Raw genomic sequence first — 21,028 nt, 5'->3', positions numbered from 1 at the left:
CTGTCATAGGGAGAGGGTGGAAGGAGGCACAGATGGAAAGGAGGAAGGATAAGGACTAGCCACTCCTCCTCACCAAGTGACAGGCAGGGGAGGAGGACGTCAATGAAAGGAGGGGGGTGGAAGAGGGGAGGGCACTGGGTTCGAGGAAGGGGTAACCGTGGAAAGGGAGGGTTAGCAGCCGCTCCTCCCTGCTAAGACTATGGCAGAGGAGGAGGGCGCTATTGCAAGGGAGGGACACGCGAGGAAAGGGGGTACGCAATTGGAGAGGGTGGGGAAAAAAAGCGGGGGGGGCAACCACTCCCTCCCACCGACTGATTACTGGGAGGGAGGGTTCTACCAGGGGTGAATATGAATGAGGAACCTGAAAAGCCAGCAGCCACTCCTCCCTGCAAGGCTGGAAGCAGAGGAGGAGGGTGCTGGCAGGGCAGACAGGAAGCAAGGTAGTGGGTGCAGGGTGGGGGCCGGCTCCTCCGGCTGCACTGGGGTACAAGGGGGACTATGGGGCTGTTGAGGGGCGGGGGTGATGTGCAGGGGGGGAGGGCTAACTAAAAAAGGGGGGGACACAAGCACTCAGGGCGGGGACCGGAACTCTGGGTGGGGCTACAGGACTACTGGGAGGCTGGGGGGAGGGGCATTGGGTGAACAAGGTGGGGCAGGGCAAGTAAGGGCTGGGAAACAGAACCCTCGCTAAATGTGGGTGGGGCAGTGTGACGGGGTGACCCCTCCCCGTCCCCTGGGCGACGCTGAACAGGCGCTGCTCGGCATCCGGGGGGGGGGGGCCGGCCCGGGGCTGGAAATGCCGGCAGCCCCGCCGGCTTGCGGCCGCGGCGCAGCAGGAGGGGAGGGGCTAGGGCGGGAGGAGTTCCCCCGCCCTGACGAGCTCCGACGGCGGCCAACCGGGGGCAGGAACGGGCGGTTATAGTCCCGCCCTGGCCGGTGACGGGGGAGAGGGAAGCCTCCGGCAGGAGGTTTAAAAAGGAAACGCCTCGCCGCCATTGGGGAGGCGGGGGCTACAGGGAGTCGGTGGTAGACCCGGGAAAGGGGGAGAGTCGGGCGACACCCCGGGGCGGGAGTACCGCCCCCACCCGGATCACGGCACCGCAGCCCTCCGGTGCCAAAGGGGGGGGGGCGCGCGATAGGGTCGGCAGGCTGTCAGCCAAGCCGAAGGTAAACACCCCGAGCGGGGAACGCCGGGAGGGGGGAAAGGAAGCAGCTCAGGGCAGAGCCCACTTGGGCTGGCGGGCTGACGAGTTACGGCAGGAGCCCCGTCAGCCGGACCGGAGCAAGACAGTTCCGCGTCCTTAGGGCCCTGGGCTGGGGCCCGTGAGTGAGGGCAGGCCCGGGCCCCCCTTTCCCCCACCCCGTGGTGGGGAGATTGCATTGATGCCCGAGCAAAGGCAAACCGCCTGAACGTGCAGCGGCGAGCCAAGACCCCGCAGGAGAGCGGGGTACACTGGGACACCGGGAGGTGCCGGTCAGACGCTGGGGTACACCCCGGGTACACAGGGGTACGCCCGGGTACAGGCAGGTAAGACAATCTGAGGCTGGGTGGGGCTGGTCAACAAACTGAGGGAGGGAGGAGGAAACAGAACTGGCTAACGGGGTGGGGTGGGCAAGGCTTCTGCAGTGGGGAGTAGGGTTAGGAAAACAGGGGTGGGGGGTGCCTCACCCAGACACTACTAAGGGAGGGGGGCCAAATCCAAGGGGGGGGAGCACACCCACGAGCGCTTGTGGGAGGCTCAGTCCTCGCCCACTGCCACAGCAGGACAGTCCCAGATGACACAGATGGGGCGGGGGGGGGGGGGGGGGGGGACAGCCAGCCCCACCGAGGGGCGAGTCCTGGTGGTGCAGGGGTTGGTGGAGGGGGTTGTGGGGGGGTGGTATGAGGGGGGCAACTGGACTAGGGGGAAGGCTCTACGCCTCTCCCCCAGCCCCCCTCTTGGTGTCTCAGTCCACCACCACCCCAAGAGCAGATGAAAGGCTCAGTCCCAACAAACAAACCCCCTCCACAGGCCAACTAGCGGTCCTCGTCTCCCTCGGCGGGGTGCAGATGGTGAAGCAGCAGCAGCAGGCAAGCAGCAGTCAGTGGGGAAAGGCCTCTGGATGGTGGGTGCTGGTGGGGTCCTCTTCCTCCGGAGTGGAGGGGAGAGGGAGGGCAGCCGGCAAGCCCCCCCCCTCCCCTCAGGCAGCAGCAGCCGGTGGTGGTGGAAGGCGGCGGTGTCCAGGGGGAGCAGGTCCAGCAGCTCAGAGGCTTCAGGTGGTGGCTGGGTGGAGCAGGGAGAGCCCCGGCTGGTGCAGGAGCAGGAGCAAGGGGGGGAGAAAGGAGAGAGCAGCCCCTGCATCCTGCTGCCTCTCCTCCTTCTCAGGAGTGGAGTGGATTAGAGTGGCCACCCATTGACCCCGAAGGGGAGGCGCCTCTCCCAGAGCTGACCAGCTTACAGGCCCTTGCCAGCAGGCGAGGAGTTTTGAGTCCGAACTGGGCAGCAGCAGTAGGACCTGATCCCCAGGCTGGAACTCACAGACCCTTTTCCGTTTATTATAAGTTGCCTCCTGGGCTTCTTGGGCATGTAGGAGGTTCTCTGGAGTAAATGTGCCTAATGTTTTGAGTCTCTCTCGGAGGCTTAGTATGTACTGCACTACGTTATTAGCTTGGGCGGGTTGTTCCTCCCACATCTCCTGAACTAGGTCCAAAACCCCTCAGGGTTGCCTCCCATACAAAAGTTCGAGCAGGATCTGCTCGGCAACTTGCACTTCTGTCTTTGTTTCTGGCTTCAGCCATCTCCAACAGGCATTGTGCAGCTTCTGGGCGATGAGGCGGGGTCTGGCTTCTGGCGGGCGCTGTTCCCCCTGGAAGCGTTGTCTGAATGTCTCCTCTGAGATGTCTAGGGTGTGAAGGATCACTGCTTTGACCTGGCCATAGTCCTGAGCTGCAACAGGGTCTAGTGTGTGGTATGCAGTCCACTCAGGTATGGGGCCAGCACAGTCGCCCACTTTGCTCAGGCCCACCAGGCTACCATGGCCACCCGCTCAAATGTTTCAAGAAATGCCTCTGGATCATCATCCCATCTTGGCATGCTTGATAGATGCCAATGCATATGCAGGCGCAGGCAGCTCAACTGGGGTCGTGGGTTGCAGCAGGAAAAACACCTGTTGCATCAGCTGCTGTTGTTGGGCTGCTCCCAGTGGGACTTGGCTATAAGAGGCCAGGGGGCAGCTCAGTCGGGGCGGACTACCATAGGGGAAGGAACTTTGGCCCAGGCTCCCGAGCAACCCCAGCAGCAGCCGCCACTAAAGCAGCTTCAGCAGCCTCTGCAGCCGTCGCCGCAGCAGCCCCAGCCACTCCAGCAACCTCAGCAGCCGCCTCAGCCGTGGCCCCAGTGGCATCCCTGACAGCAGCAGCCATCCAGGAGGAGCATACACACTGAGCAACGCCCGGAGTGGTGAGCAGCTGGTTGGCATGGTAGGAAGCAGTTTTTATTCTCCAAAGTCCAGGTATTAGGATTTTGGGGGAAGTTTTTGTACCAAAGCTTGTAGCGATCAGGTTTTGGGGTTACTTTTGCGGGCCCCCACTTCTGCATTCAGCGTGCCAGAGTGGGGAACGGCCTTGACACACCCTATTACGGATGCATTAATTCTTTGAAGTAAACGGTTCCACAAAATAGTAAAAACAGCAATATACTTTTCAAACTGTTCTGCTAAGGATTTTGCTTCAGTTTTTGCATGTGGTTTTTCCACAATTTGATGTGGCTATGTCTCATAAGGTTCTCTTTATAGCATCATACCTCATTTTCTAAACCAAAACAGAATCTGCATGAGCAGACCACTCGCTGTCACAAATTCTTTTGACTGTCAAATGTTTTCCACTTGCCTGCTCCAAGTGTGCTTGTAGCATACTCCACCGATGAGTGGAAACCAAAAAAAAAGCATACGTGTTTTGAACAAAGTCAAAAAAATGTGTAGCTCCCTCACAAGATGCGGCTGCAGCATTGCAGATTATATTTAAGGAATGACTGGAACATGGTATGAATAAAGCAGAGAGATTTGCATTGTTCAGTCTTGCCCAGGAGTGGGAAGCGTGAGATGTGTCCTCCAACCGCCAGGACCATGGGGGCGTAGAGGGAACCTCTGGGAGGGGCAAAAACTTGATAGAATCATAGAGATGGAAGAGACCTCAGAAGGTCATCAAGTCCGGCCCCCTGCTCTAGGCAGGACCAATTCCAACTAAATCAACCTGGCCAGGGCTTTGTCAAGCCGAGATTTAAACACCTCTAGGGATGGAGATTCCACCACTTCCCTAGGGAACCCATCCCAGTACTTCACCCGCCTCCTAGGGAAATAGTTTTTCCTAAAATCCAACCTAGGCCTCCCTCACTGCAACTTGAGACCATTGCTCCTTGTTCTGCCACCTGTCACTACTGAGAACAGCCTCTCTCCATCCTCTTTGGAACCTCCCTTCAGGAAGTTGAAGGCTGCTATCAAATCCCCCCTCACTCTTCTCTTCTGCAGACTAAACAAACCCAAATCCCTCAGCCTCTCCTCATAGGTCATGCGCTCCAGCCCCCTAATCATTTTGGTTGCCCTCAGCTGGACCCTCTCCAATGCGTCCACATCCTTTCTATAGTGGGGGGACCAGAACTGGACACAATACTCCAGATGTGGCCTCACCAAAGCCGAATAAAGGGGAATAATCACTTCTCTAGATCTGCTGGCAATGCTCATCCTAATGCACCTAATATGCCATTAGCCTTCTTGGCTACAAGGGCACACTGTTGACTGTGAGGGTTATGGGGGGGTGCGATCACCCCCTACCAGCCAGTAGGGGGGGGTCAGCGGACCGCTCCACCTCACGACCCGGCCTGCAGTTCAGGCCCTTAGTCTAGTTTTCCAGTCTTTGGGTGCGATCACCCCCTTTCCGCCCAGCAGGTCAAGGGGGGATCAGCGAACCCTGGTTCGTATCCGACTTTAGTGAACGGGTTAAGGGTGGTCGGGGTTTCGCTGGGGGGGGGAGGCTTGGGAGGGGGACCCAGTCCCGCCCCCTCTCCGGGTCCCAGTCCAGGGCCCTGAGTGCAGGGGCCCGAGTTAGCCCCTGCACGGCAGACGGGGGACGTGTTTCCTCCCGCAACTCATCTGCCCATGGGCGCCAGAAGGCTTCCGCCCCGGGCTGCTTCCTCCCTTCCCCCAACCCCCTAAGACGTTCTGCCGTCTCCCCTGGCTTACCGTGATTCTGAAGGTCTGGTCCAGGGTTGATCTGAGGGGAACCTTCGTGGCCGCCAGGGTTCGTCCTGGTCATCTCCTGATCCAGGGCTGGCCGCTCGCCGACTGTGGAGGCTGTCCTGAGAGCCCTGGGGGCGAGGGTGGGCCACCGGCCGGGCTCGGGTGCGTCCCCGGTCTGTCCTGGGAACCGGGCCGCCTCCTCCTCCCCGGTGGAAGGCTTCCACCCTCTCCAAGCCGGTGGGCCGTTTTAAAATGGCCCGCTGGACCTGACATAGGCCGGAGGTCCCGCCCCCCTGGTGACGCGGTTGTTGCGCCGGCTGCGTCCCGGCAGACGCTTGCTGCCATGGCCCCTCCCCCCGCTCCCTCGGGGAGGGGGCCGCCCTCCGCCCGCCAGCGCAGGTGTGGCGGCAGGCTCCAACCTCACCGCCCGCCGTAGCTGCGCCTGTGGCACTGGGGCATCCTGCCCGCAGCCCCGCTTGTCTCCCGGCCGGCTTGGCCCGTCACATTGACTCATATCCAGTTTCTCATCCACTGTAATCCCCAAGTCCTTTTCTGCAGAACTGCTACTGAGCCATTCAGTCCCCAGCCTGTAACAATGTTTGGGATTCTTCTGTCCCAAGTGCAGGTCTCTACACTTGTCCTTGTTGAACCTCATCAGATTTCTTTTGGCCCAATCCTCTAATCTGTCTAGCTCACTATGAACCCTATCTCTGCCCTCAAGCGTATCTACCTCTCCCCCTAGCTTAGTGTCATCCACGAACTTGCTGAGGGTGCAATCCATCCCCTCATCCAGGTCACTAATAAAGATGTTGAACAAAACCAGTCAAAGAACAGATCCTTGGGGCACTCCGCTAGAAACCGACTGCCAGCTTGACATCGAGCCGTTGATCACTACCCATTGGACCCGACTGTCTAGCCACCTTTCTATCCATCTTACAGTCTATTTATCTGATCCATATTCCCTTAACTTGCTGGCAAGAATATTGTCGGAGACTGTATCAAAATCTTTGCTAAAGTCAAGGTACAGTAAAACTCCGATGGTCCGGCATCTGATGGTCTGGCACTCCTGATGGTCCAGCACCATAAGGAACCCGGAAGTGCTCCGGACAGCTGGACCATTGGAGCTTCTCTGCCCCCAGCTTCCCCGATTCAACCGCTGCTAAAACTGACCAGCGGCTGAATCGGGGAAGCCGGGGGCAGAGCAGCTGGGGCGCTGCCGGGTTGGTCCCGTAGCGCTGCCCCTCGGGGTTGCGGGACCCAACCCAGCAGCACCCCAGCTGTCCCCAATTCAGCCGCGGCTGAAACTGACCAAAGCTGCTCTGCCCCGGCTTCCTGGAGTCAGCCACTGATCAGTTTCAGCAGCAGCTGACTTGGGTACACCTGGGGCAGAGAAGCTGGGGTGCTGCCGGGTTCGTCCAGTAGCGCCAAGGGTCGGCGCTGCGGGACCAAGCCGGCAGTACCCCAGCTACTCTGCCCCAGGCTTCCCCAAGAGCAGCTGGGGTGCTGTCGGGTTGGTCTCGCCGCCCCAGGGGTCGGCGCTACCAGACCAACCCCGCAGCACTCCAGCTGCTCTGCTGCAGGCGTCCCCAATTCAGCTGCTGATGAAACTGACCAGCAGCGGCTGAATCAGGGACGCCTGGGGCAGAGCCGGACTATCGGAAGGGGGGGCTATGAGGGGTCTGGGGTGGCATCATAGCCCCCCTTTCTGATAGTCCGGCAAATCTGATAATCCGGCACCCCCTGGGTCCTAAAGTTGCCGGATTATCGGAAGTTTACTGTATATCACATCCACTAACATTCCCATATCCACAGAGCCAGTTACCTCATCATAGAAGCTAATCAGGTTGGTCAGGCACAACTTGCTCTTCGTGAATCCATGTTGACTATTCCTGATCACTTCCCCTTCTTCCAAGTGCTTCAAAATGGATTCCTGAATGATCCCTTCCATGATTTTTTCCGGGGACTGAGGTAAGGCTGACTGGTCTGTAGCTCCCTGGATTTTCCCTCTTCTCCTTTTTAAAGATGGGCACTACATTTGCCTTTTTCCAATCATCCGGGATCTCTCCCGATCTCTATGACTTTTCAAAGATAATGGCCAAAGGCTCTGCAATGACATTTGCCAATTCCCTCAGTATCTGCGGATGCATTAAATCCGGGCCCATGGATTTGTGTATGTTTGTCCACCTCCTTCCCATACTGCGTTGCCTAGTGCATTAGTCTGGGAGCTGACCTTCTCCGTGAAGACAGAGGCGAAGAAAGCATTGAGTACTTCAGCTTTCCCCACATCATCTGTCACTAGGTTACCTCCCTCATCCAGTAAGGGCCCCACACCCTCTCTGATCACCCTCTTCTTGCTAACATGCCTGTAGAAACCTTTCTTGTTATCCTTCACGTCCCTTGCCAGCTGCAATTCCAATTGAGCTTTCGCCTTCCTGATAACTCCCCTGAATTCTTGAGCAATATATTTAAACTCCTCCCTAGTCATCTGTCTAAGTTTCCACTTTTTGTAAGCTTCCTTTTTGTGTTTAAGCTCACCAAGGATTTCCCCAGCAAGCCAATCTGGTCGCCTACCATATTTGCTTTTCTTGCTGCATGGAATGAGGAGTACAGCTAGTTCGGATTAGGAAGCCTAATCCGAACTAGCTACTCCATGCCGCGTGTAGCCACGCGGCACGGGGTTCGAACTAGCCGGGATTTAAAAATGGCGGCTCCCCGCTTATGCAAATGAAGCCCGGGAAATTCAAATCCCGGGCTTCATTTGCAAGTGCGGTATGCCTACATTACCCCGCTAGTTCGAACTAGGAGGGTAGTGTAGACATACCCTGAGGGAGTCAAAGTCTGCTCTTCTGAAGTCCAGGGTGTGTATTTTGCTACTCTCCTTTCTTCCTTTGGTCAGGATCCTGAAAATCTACCATCTCATGATCACTGCTTCCCAGGTTGTCACCCACCTCTACTTCCCCTATTAGTTTCTCCCTGTTTGTGAGCAGCAGGTCAAGCTGCACACGGCCCCTGGTCGGATCCTTCAGCACTTGTACCAAGAAGTTATCCCCAACATGCTCCAGAAACTTCCTGGATTGTCTGTGTACTGCTGTATTGGTCTCCCAACAGATGTCAGGGGGTATGTCTACACTACCCTCCTAATTCGAAATAGGAGGGTAATGCAGTCATACCGCAATTGCAAATGAAGCCCGGGATTTGAATTTCCCGGGCTTCATTTGCATGAAGCCGGCCGGCGCCATTTTTAAATGCCGGCAGTTCGAACCCCGTGCCGCGCGGCTACACGCGGCACGGAGTAGCTAGTTCGGATTAGGCTTCCTAATCCGAACTAGCTGTACTCCTCGTGGAATTAGGAGGGTAGTGTAGACATACCCCGAGTGATTAAAGTTGCCCATGAGAACCATGGCCTGCAATCTGGAATCTTCTCTCAGCTGTCCAAAGAAAGCTTCATCTACCTCATCCACCTGATCCGGTGGTCTATAGCAGACACCAACCACAACATCACTGCTGTTGTTTGCACCTCTAAACTTAACCCATAGACTCTCAACAGGCTTTTCTCCCTCTATATACTGGAGCTCCGAGCAATCATACTGCTCTCTTACATACAATGCAACTCGTCCTCCTTTTCTCCCCCGCCTGTTCCTCCTGAACAGTCTGTACCCTTCCATGACAGTGCTCCAGTCATGCAAGTCATCCCACCAAGTCTCTGTTATTCCAATCAAATCATAGTTCATTGACTAGTCCAGGGCTTCTAATTCTTCCTCTTTGTTTCCCAGGCTTCTTGCATTTGTGTACAAGCACTTTAGATAACCAGTTGATCGCCCTGCCTTCTCCATTCGAATCGGGGGTCCTCCTTTGTTGCTCCTTCCTCCTTGTGTTTCTTCCTGGTATCCAACTTCCCCACTTACCATCACCTCAGGGCTTTGGTCACCGTCCCCCAACAAACCTAGTTTAAAGCCCTCCTCACTAGGTTTGCAAGCCTGCCCGTGAAGATGCTCTTTCCTCTCTTGCTTAGGTGGATCCCATCTCTTCCTAACAATCCTTGTGCCTGGAACATAGTCCCATGGTCGAAGAAACCAAAGCCCTCTCTGAGACACCATCTGCGCAACCACGCATTTACGTCCTCAATTCGACAATCCCTACCCGGACCTTTTCCTTCAACAGGGAGGGTGGATGAGAACACCACTTGCGCTTCAAATTCCTTGATCCTCCTTCCCAATGCTACATAAACTGCAGTGACCCACTCGAGGTCATTCTTGGCTGTATTGTTAGTTCCTACATGGAGAAGCAGGAAGGGGTAGTGATCCGAAGGTTTGATCAGTTTTGGAAGACTCTTGGTCACGTCCTGAATTCGAGCTTCTGGTAAGCAGCACACCTCTCGAGATTTCAGGTCTGGACGGCAGATGGATGGCTCAGTCCCTCTTAGGAGGGAGTCCCCGACCACCACCACCCGTCTTCTTCTTTTGGGGGTGGTGGTCATGGAACCCCCATCCCTAGGACTACGCATCCCATGCCTTCCAATAGATGGTGTTCCCTTCTGATTTCTTCCCTGAGAGGTCCCTGCCAAAGCATTCTCTACCGCAGTGCCTGTGGAGAGAGCCTGAAAGCCATTACCGACCTCTACAGGAATGCGGGATACCTGAGTTGGCCTTATTCTCCTAGAGCAGTCATATTAAACTCGAAGCCTACTGAGGGCCGCACAAACGAAAACTGATAACTTTCAGGGCCACCAAAGAAAATGTACTTCTATCGCAAAGTCATTATTATTGATTATTATGTATTATTTATTATTATAAATGTTTTAGGCATATTTTAAAATATTTTTCAGGTCTTGTTTTAATATAATAAATAATTTGTTTAAAATTGTTATTAGCTCATATAAAATACATTTATATTTAAATTAAAAATTAAGGTACTTTTACTTTTTTATATGATACATAACTGTTTCATTTGTTAAAATAAAAACAAGTATAGTCTGTGGCTAATGAAATAGAACAGGCTTCTGTGAAACTTTCAGATACTTTGTAAGTTTGAGAACATTATTTATGTGATATCAATAAATGTCAATTTTTTGCAATAAAATTAATATACATTTTGTGAATTTTATTTGGGAATAAATAAATAAATAACCAAAATAACTCCCTCCACTTCCCCAGAGCCAGCCCCCCCCCCCCCCCCACCACCTAATGCCTCCTCCCTCCCCCAGGGCCAGGCACTCCCGCCCCAATCTAATACCTGGGTCACGGAGTCAGTGTTCCCGCGGCCATGTGCGCTGGGGTGGCGTGAGCACAGCAGCCAGCTCTTAGTGCGTGCACAGAGCACTTAGCGCAAAGCAGTCCAGCCAGCTGTGAGCACATGCTGGGGGCCGTGCGCAGAGTGGCCCCAGCCGTGAGCAGTCGCTGCGGCACAGAGCAGCCCAGCTGGCTGTGATCTGCACTCGGCCACATGCTCCGAGTGGCCAGGGGGCCGCACTTTATTCCTTTATAGAAATGTACTGGTGGACCGCAAAAAACTTCGATCGGGCCGCATGCGGCCCCCCCAAACGCCAGTTTGACATGCCTGTCCTAGAGGTTACGTGCTGCCAGTTCTATTCCTTGTACTGTACTGCCCTCATTGGCTGCAGTCATGGTCTGTGGGTGGGGAAGCATGGAAGTATCCTGGCCCCACCCCTTCCGCTTGAGGCCCTGCCCCTTCCAGGGCAGCCCGGGGCACTTAAACAATTTCTGAAGTGGCCCCTGGTAAAAAATTATTGTCCACCCCGGTCTTGCCTGTAGATCTGATTATTTTCCTGCCATATTTGCGGCATTATCACAGCTCTGCCCAAGACTGCGTCCTGGCTTACTCCACCCTCGGCCCTTTATTCAAGTAGGAATAAAAGATCCTCCGGAAAAGGGTTTATTTTCCGGAGAATCACGTCTAGGCTGGCGCTTTTCTCCGGCTTATCCCCAAGCCGGAAAAAAGCGGCAGCCATGTAAATGCAAATGCCGCGAGGGATATTTAAATCCCCCGCGGATTTGCAATTGCGATGTGTCTCATTAGCATCCCTTTTCCGGAAAGGGATGCCAATGTAGACACAGCCCATGAGTGTTATGAATGTAAGGGTATGTCTACACTACAGCGTTATTTCGAAATATCTTATTTTGAAATAGTTAATTTGAAATAAGATATTTCGAAATAAAGAGTCTACACACAAAATGCATTTCGAAATAGCGTTTTGCTCTTTCAAAATAGCGCGTCCACACTGATTGGATGCTGGATCACATTTAAGGCGAGCTGAAACCGGTTCCAGCAGGGCATCAGGTCAGTAGTTGCTTTGTGTGGCTGCTGCCTGAGGCTATCTGAGGCTTGTGCTTAAAGGACCCCCCCCCCCCCCCCCCCCCCCACAGACAGCCGGTTCTCAGCTTCTCTCGCTGAGGGACAGCAAAACATTTTTGTCTCTGACTGATTTGGTTGCCCTGACTCGGGACACCACAGCACTCGGCACCATGGAGCCAGAACTGCCCCTGGGCACTCTGGTACTCATTTTGGATGTCTTGCTGCAAGCCTGTCTGCAATTGCTGGCAGAATCTGCTGCAGTCCAACCCCCAGGCCCTCTTCCGCACCCCACTGGGGGATGTGGAGTAGCAGCAGCAGCACCTGGATGCCAGCGTGCCCCGCTGCATCTGGCGTCTGGACACCAGCAGCGATTGGTGGGACCACATCATCCTGGAGTGCTGGGGAGCCTAACAGTGGACCCAGAACTTCAGGATGAAGAAGGACACCTTCCTCAAGCTCTGCGAGTGGCTCACCCCTGCTCTGCAGCGATGGGACATGCACATGAGGCCCGCCAGTTCCCTGCACAAGCGTGCGGCCATCACTCTCTGGAAGCTCTCCATGCTGGATAGCTACCGATCCGTGGTGAACCAGTTCGGCATGGGGAGATCCACCGTCGGAGCAGTGCTCATGCAGGTATGGCAGTCTCCAGCCACTGTGCCAGGAGGGGGGGTGCAAGGAGGGGATGGGCTGCCCTAGGGAAAAGGGTTGCTCCTGGGGAGTGGGGGTGCAGGGCAGTGGCGGGCAAGGAGCACTCTCAGCACCCTGGCACTCCAGTGACTCTCGGTTTTGTGTGTCCCTCTGCAGGTGGTCAAGGCCATCAATAGAGTGCTGCTCCGCAGAGTCATCCACCTCACTGATATGGACGCGGTTATCGAGGGGTTTGGCGCCCTGGGCTTCCCCAACTGCGGGGGGGGGGGGCAATCGACAGGACGCACATCCCCATCTGTGCCCCGGAACACCAGGCCTCCCTGTACATCAACCGGAAGGGATACGTCTCGGTCATCCTGCAGGCTGTGTCTGATCACCGGGGCCAGTTCGTGGACATTAACGTGGGCTGGTCCAGCAAAGCACACAACACGCAGGTTTACCACAACTCCTCCATGTGCCAAAGGCTGCACACCAGGACTGTCTTCCCCGACTGCCACATCAGGGTCGGGGACGTGGCCATGCCTTTGTGCCTAGTGGGGGATGTGGCCTATCCCCTACAACCCTGGCTGATGAAACCCTACACGGGACACCTCAACCCCTCCTGACAGGCCTTTAATGCCAAGCTCAGCAGGGCCTGCATCATCGTGGAGGGGGCATTCGGCTGGTTGAAGGCCCGTTTTAGATGCCTCCTCACCCGCCTGGACCTATCCGAGCTGAATATTCCGCACGTGGTGGCAGCGTGTTGTGTGCTGCATAATTTGTGTGAGAAGAGGGGGCGGCTTTCTTGCCAGCCTGGATGGCAGAGGCCGACCACTTGGATGGCCTCTACACACAGCCCCACGCGGCTGCTAGCCGGGAGGCCCATCGGGGGGCTGTCCGTATCCAGGAGGCCCTGCGGGTTTTGCCCACAAAAGCTCATGATACCATCTACATGTTTTGTTAGTCTTTAAAGTGCTACTAGACTGTTTTTCCTTTTATTATAAAGTACCTTTAAAAAAATTATAGCTACCCCCAATGCACCCACCCCTCCCTCAGAGCCAGGCACTCTCAGGCCTAGCGTGGTGCCCGGGAGCAATTGCCCCGCCTTGCGCCCCCCCCCCCCCCATTCCTCTGCGTGTGGGCAACGAGGGCACCAAAAGGCGCAAACACACTGCATCCCCTTTATGTCACACAAGGGGGGCAGGACTAGAGAAGTGCCTTATGAGATGCAGCTGACATAGCCCCTCTAACCACCGGCTGCCGAGGTTTGGACCCAGTGGGCACTGGAAGCATAGCCCAGACTGCACAGCCACCCCACGGTACATCGCTCTCTGAGTTGATGGCAGGCTACTTTGGACAACATTCGATTCTTCCCCGTAGTGAGGACACGGACCTTCGAGTTTTCAAAATCGGGTGCACAGAAATCGACCATGTTAGATTCAACCTTATCTTGTAGTGTAGAGGTGCCCTAAGAGCTCCTAATAGGTTGGGAAATGCCCACTAAAGGCATATGCACTGAACCTAAATCTTCCAGCTAGAACCACATTTTACTTTTATAGACATCTGTTTGTAGATTTATCTAACTCTGACCCTCTATATCTTAGCAGTTCACATCAATTTTTAATGATACTGATTTACCAAATTATTCCATCATCAGCTAGCACCCTTCTAGCACTAATAACAGGCAAGGGGACTGCTGTGTTAAAGGTTTTATTTTAAAAAGCATTCATCACACACTCATTGGCAGATTTCTAACAAGGTGGCTCAGCCGTGCTCTAATTCCCTGGTTCCTCAGGTGCAGTGGCTGTAATGAAGAGCGTAGGGGGTGGGAAGGGGATTTTTTGATTCAATATCTGCTCACTGCTTGAGCAATCAACATCATTTCCATACTATACTTACACTGCCCAATCCACTCCTGATTTTACTGCTATCTTGTAAGCCAGTTATGTCAAACATGTGGCCTGTGGCCTGATCGAATTTTTTTGTGGTCCGCAACTACATCTTTATAAATTATCTAACTGCGGCCCTCCTGGTTACATTGTTTATAACTGGGGTGGCCAACCCAAAGCTCTCAAGCCGCATGCAGCTCTTTGATCAAAGAACAGGAGCTGTTAACAGGGAATTTGGAGAGAGAGTTCTCCAGATAAAGGAGGAAGCTAATACAGGACCCTTAAGGGAGGCATTGAATAACAAGTGAAAAATCTCTCAAAAGGAAAGCAGGCACGGATGGTGATAGCTCTGCTATTGTTACCTGCACCGCATGTGCCATGTTTGTCTTCCTCCCACAAAAAGAAGGGATTTTATCTGCACTAAGTGCAAGCTGGTCACCATTTTGGAAGAAAAAAATTAGAGGACTGGAGGCCCAAGTATCGACCCTACGTTCTATCAGAGAGTATGAAGACTTCCTCGATAGAAGGCAGAGTTTAATCCTGCAGCCACAGCAGGCTGAAGAGCCAATCAGGGCAGCACAGGGCAAGGAAGAAAACTGGTAGCATGTAACCTGTAGAAGGAGAAGAAGGCCAATTCAGGTATCCCCCAATCCAGTAGCGGTAAGTAACCGCTTTCAGGCTTTCTCCACAGGCACTGCAGTGGACAATGCTTTGGCAGGGACCTCTCAGGGAAGAAATCAGAAGGGAACACCATCTACCGGAAAGCATGGGATGTGCAGTCCTAGGGATGGGGGTTCCATAACCACCACCCCTCAAAGAAAGACGGGTGGTGGTGGTCGGGGACTCCCTCCTAAGAGGGACTGAGTCATCCATCTGCCTTCCAGACCTGCAATCTCGAGAAGTGTGCTGCTTACTGGGAGCTCGCATTCAGGATGTGACCGAGAGTCTTCTGAAAGTGATTAAACCTTCGGATCGCTATCGCTTCCTGCTTCGCCTTGTAGAAACTAAGGATACGGCCAAGAATGACCTTGAGCGGGGTCACAGCAGATTATGTAGCGCTGGGAAGAAGGATCAAGGAATTTAAAGCGCAAGTGGAGTTATCGTCCATCCTTCTGGTTGAAGGAAAAGGTCCGGGTAGGGATCATCGAACTGAGGAAGTAAATGCGTCGTTGCACAGGTGATGTTGGAGAGAGGGCTTTGGTGTCTTCGACCATGGGACTCTGTTCCGAGCACAAGGATTGTTAGGAAGAGATGGGATCCACCTAACGAAGAGAGGAAAGAGCATCTTCACGGGCAGGCTTGCAAACTTAGTGAGGAGGGCTTTAAACTAGGTTTGTTGGGGGATGGTGACTAAATCCCTGAGGTAAGTGATGAAGTCGGACACTGGAAAGAATCACAAGGTGGAAAGAGAAACAAAGGAGGACCCCTGAGGAAGAGGTCGACAGCGCAACAGAAACAAAATAATTAGGGTTACCAGTAAAGGATTGTAAATTCAACAATTGTTTGGGTTCGAGAATGGAATTATCAGGATTTTGTGAAGTCGATGGAATGGCGGAAATAACTTTGAGAGTAGAGTCTGAATTTTTATTTATCAATGATGCTCATGACGGCAACGCAAAATGTGAAGATTGTGCAGATATAGTTGTATAATCGGATGTTGGTGTTTTGTCAAACTGAGAAGTACCAGTGCCAACGATGCGTGTATCAACATTTACATTCAGTGATGGCGACAGGGAAGACTGGCCAGTAACAATGGAAGAATCATCTGATTGAGAAGTGGTTTTCGAAAATATGTCCGTTAATTTCTGACATTTTTTCACTTCGGCTTTTAAGATCGCCTATTTCTTCTTTTTTAACTTCTCCCAACCACCTTGTACTTTTCTTTTTGACATATTTTAATTTATTTTTGTTGTACTTATCTTATATACTGCTATAATTGTTTTTGTAAATAACACCAGGTCGACGAGAACAGTGGTGATGTTTGTGGTGGCTGCAAAGGATGTCGACAGACCCAGAACCGGAACTGAAACAACGTACAAGCACCAATTGATATTGTCAACAACAACCGTGTACAGTGACGTCACACACTGCGCCACACCTCAAGACTCGCGGAATGTACGGACAGCAACAACTACAATAAGCATGCACCTCGGCACTTACTTATCCAACCACTGCCTACTCTTAGAAGCTTTACAGTGGATATCAAGGTTATGGTGACCATATTTTCTGAACCAAAATGAGGGACACATTAGCCACTCCCCCAACCCATTGTTGACCACGCCCCTGACCCCCATTAGCCACACCCCTGACCCCTGTTAACCATGCCATTGACCCCCATTAGCTACACCCCCTGACTCCCATTAGCCACGCCTCTGGAGGTAACACTCTTGGGGTCAAGATGGACACGTGACCAGAAGTAAAAGGTGTCATGTGACCCCTCCTCTAAGGACTTTTCCCACCATCCTCCTACCAATAGGGATTAGTTTGGCCCCCACCAAAGCCCCCTCATGCAACTATCCTGCATTTGCATTAACCCAATGTGTGTCACATTAACTCGGGGGCGGGGGGGGCGGCGAGGCTAGGGGAAGTGTTCCCTCCAAGATTTCCTCCCATGAGCAGAATGAATTTTGTGTTTGTCACGTTACTGGAATTTGAGGGAAGCAGCCAGATCATGGCTGCACCCATAAGTGGGGGTGCTGGCCCCAACAAGGGTATAAAAGGGGGCCATGTGGGGTGCTGAATAGAAGCTTATTATCTGATAATCCTATGTACGCTATTTATGTGGTTGTATAATGTCTGTGTGTGTAGTTAGGAATCTGTAGTCTGTGTGGATACTGAATACTTCTCTGCATGTGGTTGAGCATTGGGCAGAGCCCGGGCCTGTGGACATGCTAATTAGTGAGGCCCTGTGGGACAATGGCACTCAATGGGCCAAGGACACACCTAAAGCATGAGGGCGGACACCTAAGAGCGGCCAGCAGAGAGAGGCTGAGGACCAGGTGACCTGCTGCATACCAGAAGAGGCCAGGAAGGGGGTATAAAGAGGCCATGTGGTCGATGCCATTTTGTTCTCAGCTCAGCACTTCATCCCAGAGGCAGCACTGCAGAGATCGAAGAGCCCGGAAGACCTGTGAACCCATCCTGACCGTAGGATGTGCAACAAGAACTTTTAAACCAGCAGCTGTAACATCTCTGCTAGAGCCTGCATCGAGGACTGGGAGATTCGGTGCATGTAACGTACTATCCTTTAACAACCTTACTCTCATGCTTTTCTTTCTTAGGATAATAACCCTTTAGATATATATTCTAAAGGATTGGCCCAGCGTGATTTGTGGGTAAGGTCCAGAGGGTAAATTGACCAGGGATCTGTGGCTGGTTTCTTGGAACCGGACAGAACTTGTTCGGGGTAGGTGGGATTGGGTGCTAGGACCCCCCACCTGTGTATGAGGCCCGGGGCCATCTGGGGCACGGATATTGCTGGGGTGTTGGAGGGGTTTTGCTCATGAGGCTTCAGGCAGGCTGCTGAAGTGCTCTGTGGGACTGGTTTGTGGCCTGTTTGGAGAGGTCACCAGTCTGGGGGCTGTAAGGAGCCCTGGATTTGAGCAATTCGCCCTGAGCGGACGCCCTCAGCTGTGCCCAGACACGGCCCGGTCCGTCACAGTGGTGTAGTCGGCAGGATCCATAGATCTTGGTCAATTGAGCTTTGGGATCAGGACCCCACGCTGTCTAAATTTGATTTTTAGTACTGAGAGTTTAGTTGGGTAAAGGGCAGCCGAAATGAGTCAGTGCCAGTATGAGAGTCTGGGCAAAAGTGCTCTGAAGGATTTGTGCTTGGGGAGAGGCATTGCCTTTAGGAAAAGGGCCTCTAAACTAGATCTGGTAGTGTTGTTACTAACCAGAGATGTGGATGAAAGGGAGCAGAAGCGAGCCAAGGAAGCTGCTGAAAAAAGGCAGAAGACAGATGAAGAAATTGCTAAGAGACAGAAGGAGATGGATCAGGAACTTAAGATGAGAAAAGCAGAACATGCAGAGAGAATGGCAGAGCATGCAGAGAAGATGGCCCTAGCCAAGGAGGAAAATGCTAGACTTGACCTCCAGCTTAAGAGACTAAAAGAACAAGAGAGACTGTATTCTCCTGAAGGTTCGATGTGTAACTCTGTGGGTATGCGGTGTGCTTATGATATGGCAGACGTATTTTGCCCAGCTGATGTGATGACCCAACCCCAAAGCATGTGTGAATGCAAACCTTTTGTGTTACCTGTAGCTAGCAGGGAGGTTTGGGAAGGGGGTGCATGTGGGTATGGAAAGTTTCCTGGAGCTGGTCAGTCTCCCTGTAACCAAGGGGAAAGTGTCTCTACATGTGTGCCTGTGGCAGATGGCTGTGTGTCTGTGCAGGGGGGCAGTGAGCCTGTGGGTGAGGGCCCGTCTGATGCCTCAGAGGTGAGGCTGGAATCCGAACCAGGGCAGGAAGAGCCCAGAAGTCAGGGAAATGTTTCTCTGGGGCAGCCTGGAGTGGCTGGCCAGAGTGAAGTTTTAGTTGAGGAGTTGTTGGCTGGTGAGGTTTGTGGAATTGAACCTGCACAAGCTGGAAGTGATTTGTGTGGAGAAGCACAGTGTGTGCAAGCTGGCAATTTGGATGGTGGAAGTAGCAGTGGGTCAGTAAAGGAAGCTGTCTCAGTGGCTAGCTATATGCCTGAGATTAGCCAGGGGTATTGGGACAAGGGAGAAGCTGTCTCTGGTTGCCTGTCCGTGTGTGGGGAAGAGTTTCTTCCTTTGTCTGAGGAAGATGCCCCACAGCCTGTGTTGGCTGAGAGCAGGGCTGTTGTCCCAGAGTTGGGTCTGGATACAGAGAAGGCCCAGAAAGGAGGTGGCTCTAAGTTAGTGTCTACTGGGGAGAAGGATGAGGTGACTCAGGTAGATCCAGTCAGTGTTTTACCAGAACCCCAGAGACCAGACAGTGGTGACCTTGATATTGTGACTGATGCTGCTGTGTTGCTGGAAGAGGGGGAAGTGACTCTGTGGGACCAGGGTGACCCCTTAACCCGGGCACAAGGAGAGAATGAGGGACTGTTAACTCTGGAGCCTAATGCTGGTGTGGACGTTTACGGCCATCTAGAGAGCTGCAAAGGGAGAGAAGGTGCCTCTGACCCTGACTCTTGTGAGTCTGTCTGTGTGCCTGAGAGGGGATTGTCTGTGAATCCACCTGAGGGGCCAGAGATGACCCAGGGTATGTCTACACTACAACGTTAATTCGAACTAACTTAGTTCGAATTAGTTAATTCGAACTAAGCTAATTCGAACTAACGCGTCTAGAACTAAAAACTAGTTCGAATTAGCGTTTTGCTAATTCGAACTAGCAAGTCCACATTGAGTGGACCCTGAACAGGGCTTAAGGATGGCCGGAAGCAGTGCCGGCAGGGCATCAGAGGAGGACTTAGAGCGTGGAGATGCTGTCTCAGGCTAGCCGAGGGCTGCGCTTAAAGGGACCCGACCCCCACCCCGGACAGACAGTTCTAAGGGGTGCCCCGCTTGCAAAGCAGTCCTGGCTTGGAGTGCCCGGAGTGCCCACACTGGGCACATCACAGCACTCGGCCATCAGACCGGCTGCACTTGCCGCAGGCTGCCATCTGGGGAGAGGGGGCAATTGGGGGGGCTGCAGGAGAGCTTCCACCCCCAGAAGCCTGCGGAGCCAGCCCAGTCCTCCCCATCGGGGGCTCGTACCCCATTCCTCCCTCACCTCCTTCCACTTACCCTTCCCTAGCCCCCCTTCTTATTGATGTACAAAATAAAGATAACGTGTCTTCCAACATTGACTCTGTCTTTATTGAACAAAACTGAGGGAGACTGGGAAAAGGAGGTGGGAGAGGGGAAGAGAAAGGCTGGGAGAGGGGAGGGCAACTAACATGATCAGGGGTTGGGAACAGGTCCCAGATGAAGAGAGGCTACAGAGACTGGGACTGTTCAGCTTAGAAAAGAGGAGACGGAGCGGGGACAGGATAGAGGTCTCTAAAAGCAGGGGTTGGGTGGAGAGGGTGCATTCAGAAAAGTTTTTCATGAGTTCCCATAAAGAAGGACTAGAGGACACCAAAGGAAAGGAATGGGTAGCAGGCTTCAAACTAGTAAGAGAAAGTTGTTGTTCACAAAGCAAATAGTTAACCTGTGGAACTCCTTGCTGCAGGAGGCTGTGAAGGCTACAACTAGAACAGAGTTTAAAGGGAAGTGAGATCAAGTCATGGAGGTTGGGTCCATGGAGTAGTCTTAGCCAGGGGGTAGGAGTGGTGTCCCTGCCCAAAGTTTGTGGAAGGCTGGAGAGGGATGGCACGAGACAAATGGCTTGGTCACTGTCTTTGGTCCATCCCCTCCAGGGTCCCTAGGGTTGGCCGCTGTCGGCAGACAGGCTACTGGGCTAGATGGACCTTTGGTCTGACCCAGGACGGCCATTGTAAGCTCAGGGCTCAGGGTCGGAGGTCTCAGTGGACCCCCTTGATTTTCATGCACACCTGCTCCTGGGTGGCCAGGCTGGCAGCTCTCCTGCCCTAGACAGCCACTTTCCTGTGCCTAGTGCGGAGATCGTGGACGAGGTCCACGATGTCCGCACTAGCCCAGGAAGGTGCCCGCCTCTTGCGGTCCAGGGCAAGCTCCCGGGAGCTGCCAGCCTGGTCCTGGGAAGAGGGGGTGGGCTGAGGGACATCGGGTGGGTGGCTCTGTGCCGTGCCAGGTGCAGGGTCTGCTGGCTGGGTGCTGGCAGGCTTGCACCTGGCATGGGCACCGTAGCCAGCCCGTGCCCCTTTAAGGGGTCCGGGGCCGGGAGGGGGGCAATAGAGTTTCCCTGGTGTTGGCCAGAGTGGCCACCAGGGAAACCTGGGGAGGGCTAGTCTCCCACTAGTTCGAATTAAGGGGCTACACACCCCTTAATTCGAACTAGTAAGTTCGAACTAGGCTTAATCCTCGTAAAATGAGGTTTTCCTAGTTCGATCTAAGCGCTC

At 53.6% G+C, this 21,028-nt stretch overlaps 1 protein-coding gene across 3 annotated transcripts; it reads left to right on the top strand.

The window, feature by feature from the left end:
* The first annotated feature begins 636 nt into the window (after positions 1-636).
* LOC142823907 (uncharacterized) lies at positions 637-19,889 on the top strand. 3 transcript variants are annotated; one of them, XM_075915676.2, is made up of 3 exons: positions 637-1,528; positions 2,776-3,460; positions 16,001-19,889. In XM_075915676.2, exon 3 carries the CDS (start codon positions 17,820-17,822, stop codon positions 19,290-19,292), a length of 1,473 nt encoding a protein of 490 aa, XP_075771791.2. In that variant the 5' UTR covers positions 637-1,528; positions 2,776-3,460; positions 16,001-17,819; the 3' UTR covers positions 19,293-19,889. The 3 variants fall into 3 exon arrangements, with proteins under 3 accessions (XP_075771791.2, XP_075771793.2, XP_075771790.2); XM_075915678.2 differs by lacking the exon at positions 2,776-3,460; XM_075915675.2 differs by lacking the exon at positions 637-1,528 and having other exon boundaries at positions 1,814-3,460.
* Positions 19,890-21,028: the final 1,139 nt, after the last annotated feature.

The sequence above is a fragment of the Pelodiscus sinensis genome, chromosome W (assembly GCF_052426305.1).
Source record: "Pelodiscus sinensis isolate ZL-2025 chromosome W, ASM5242630v1, whole genome shotgun sequence".
NCBI classification, from domain to species: Eukaryota; Metazoa; Chordata; order Testudines; family Trionychidae; genus Pelodiscus; species Pelodiscus sinensis.
This window is presented reverse-complemented; position numbering and strand designations above follow the sequence as displayed.

What these genes read in the sequence shown, in the direction of transcription:
- LOC142823907 (XM_075915678.2), top strand. Translation starts at nt 17,820, where the DNA reads ATGAGTCAGTGCCAGTATGAGAGTCTGGGCAAAAGTGCTCTGAAGGAT.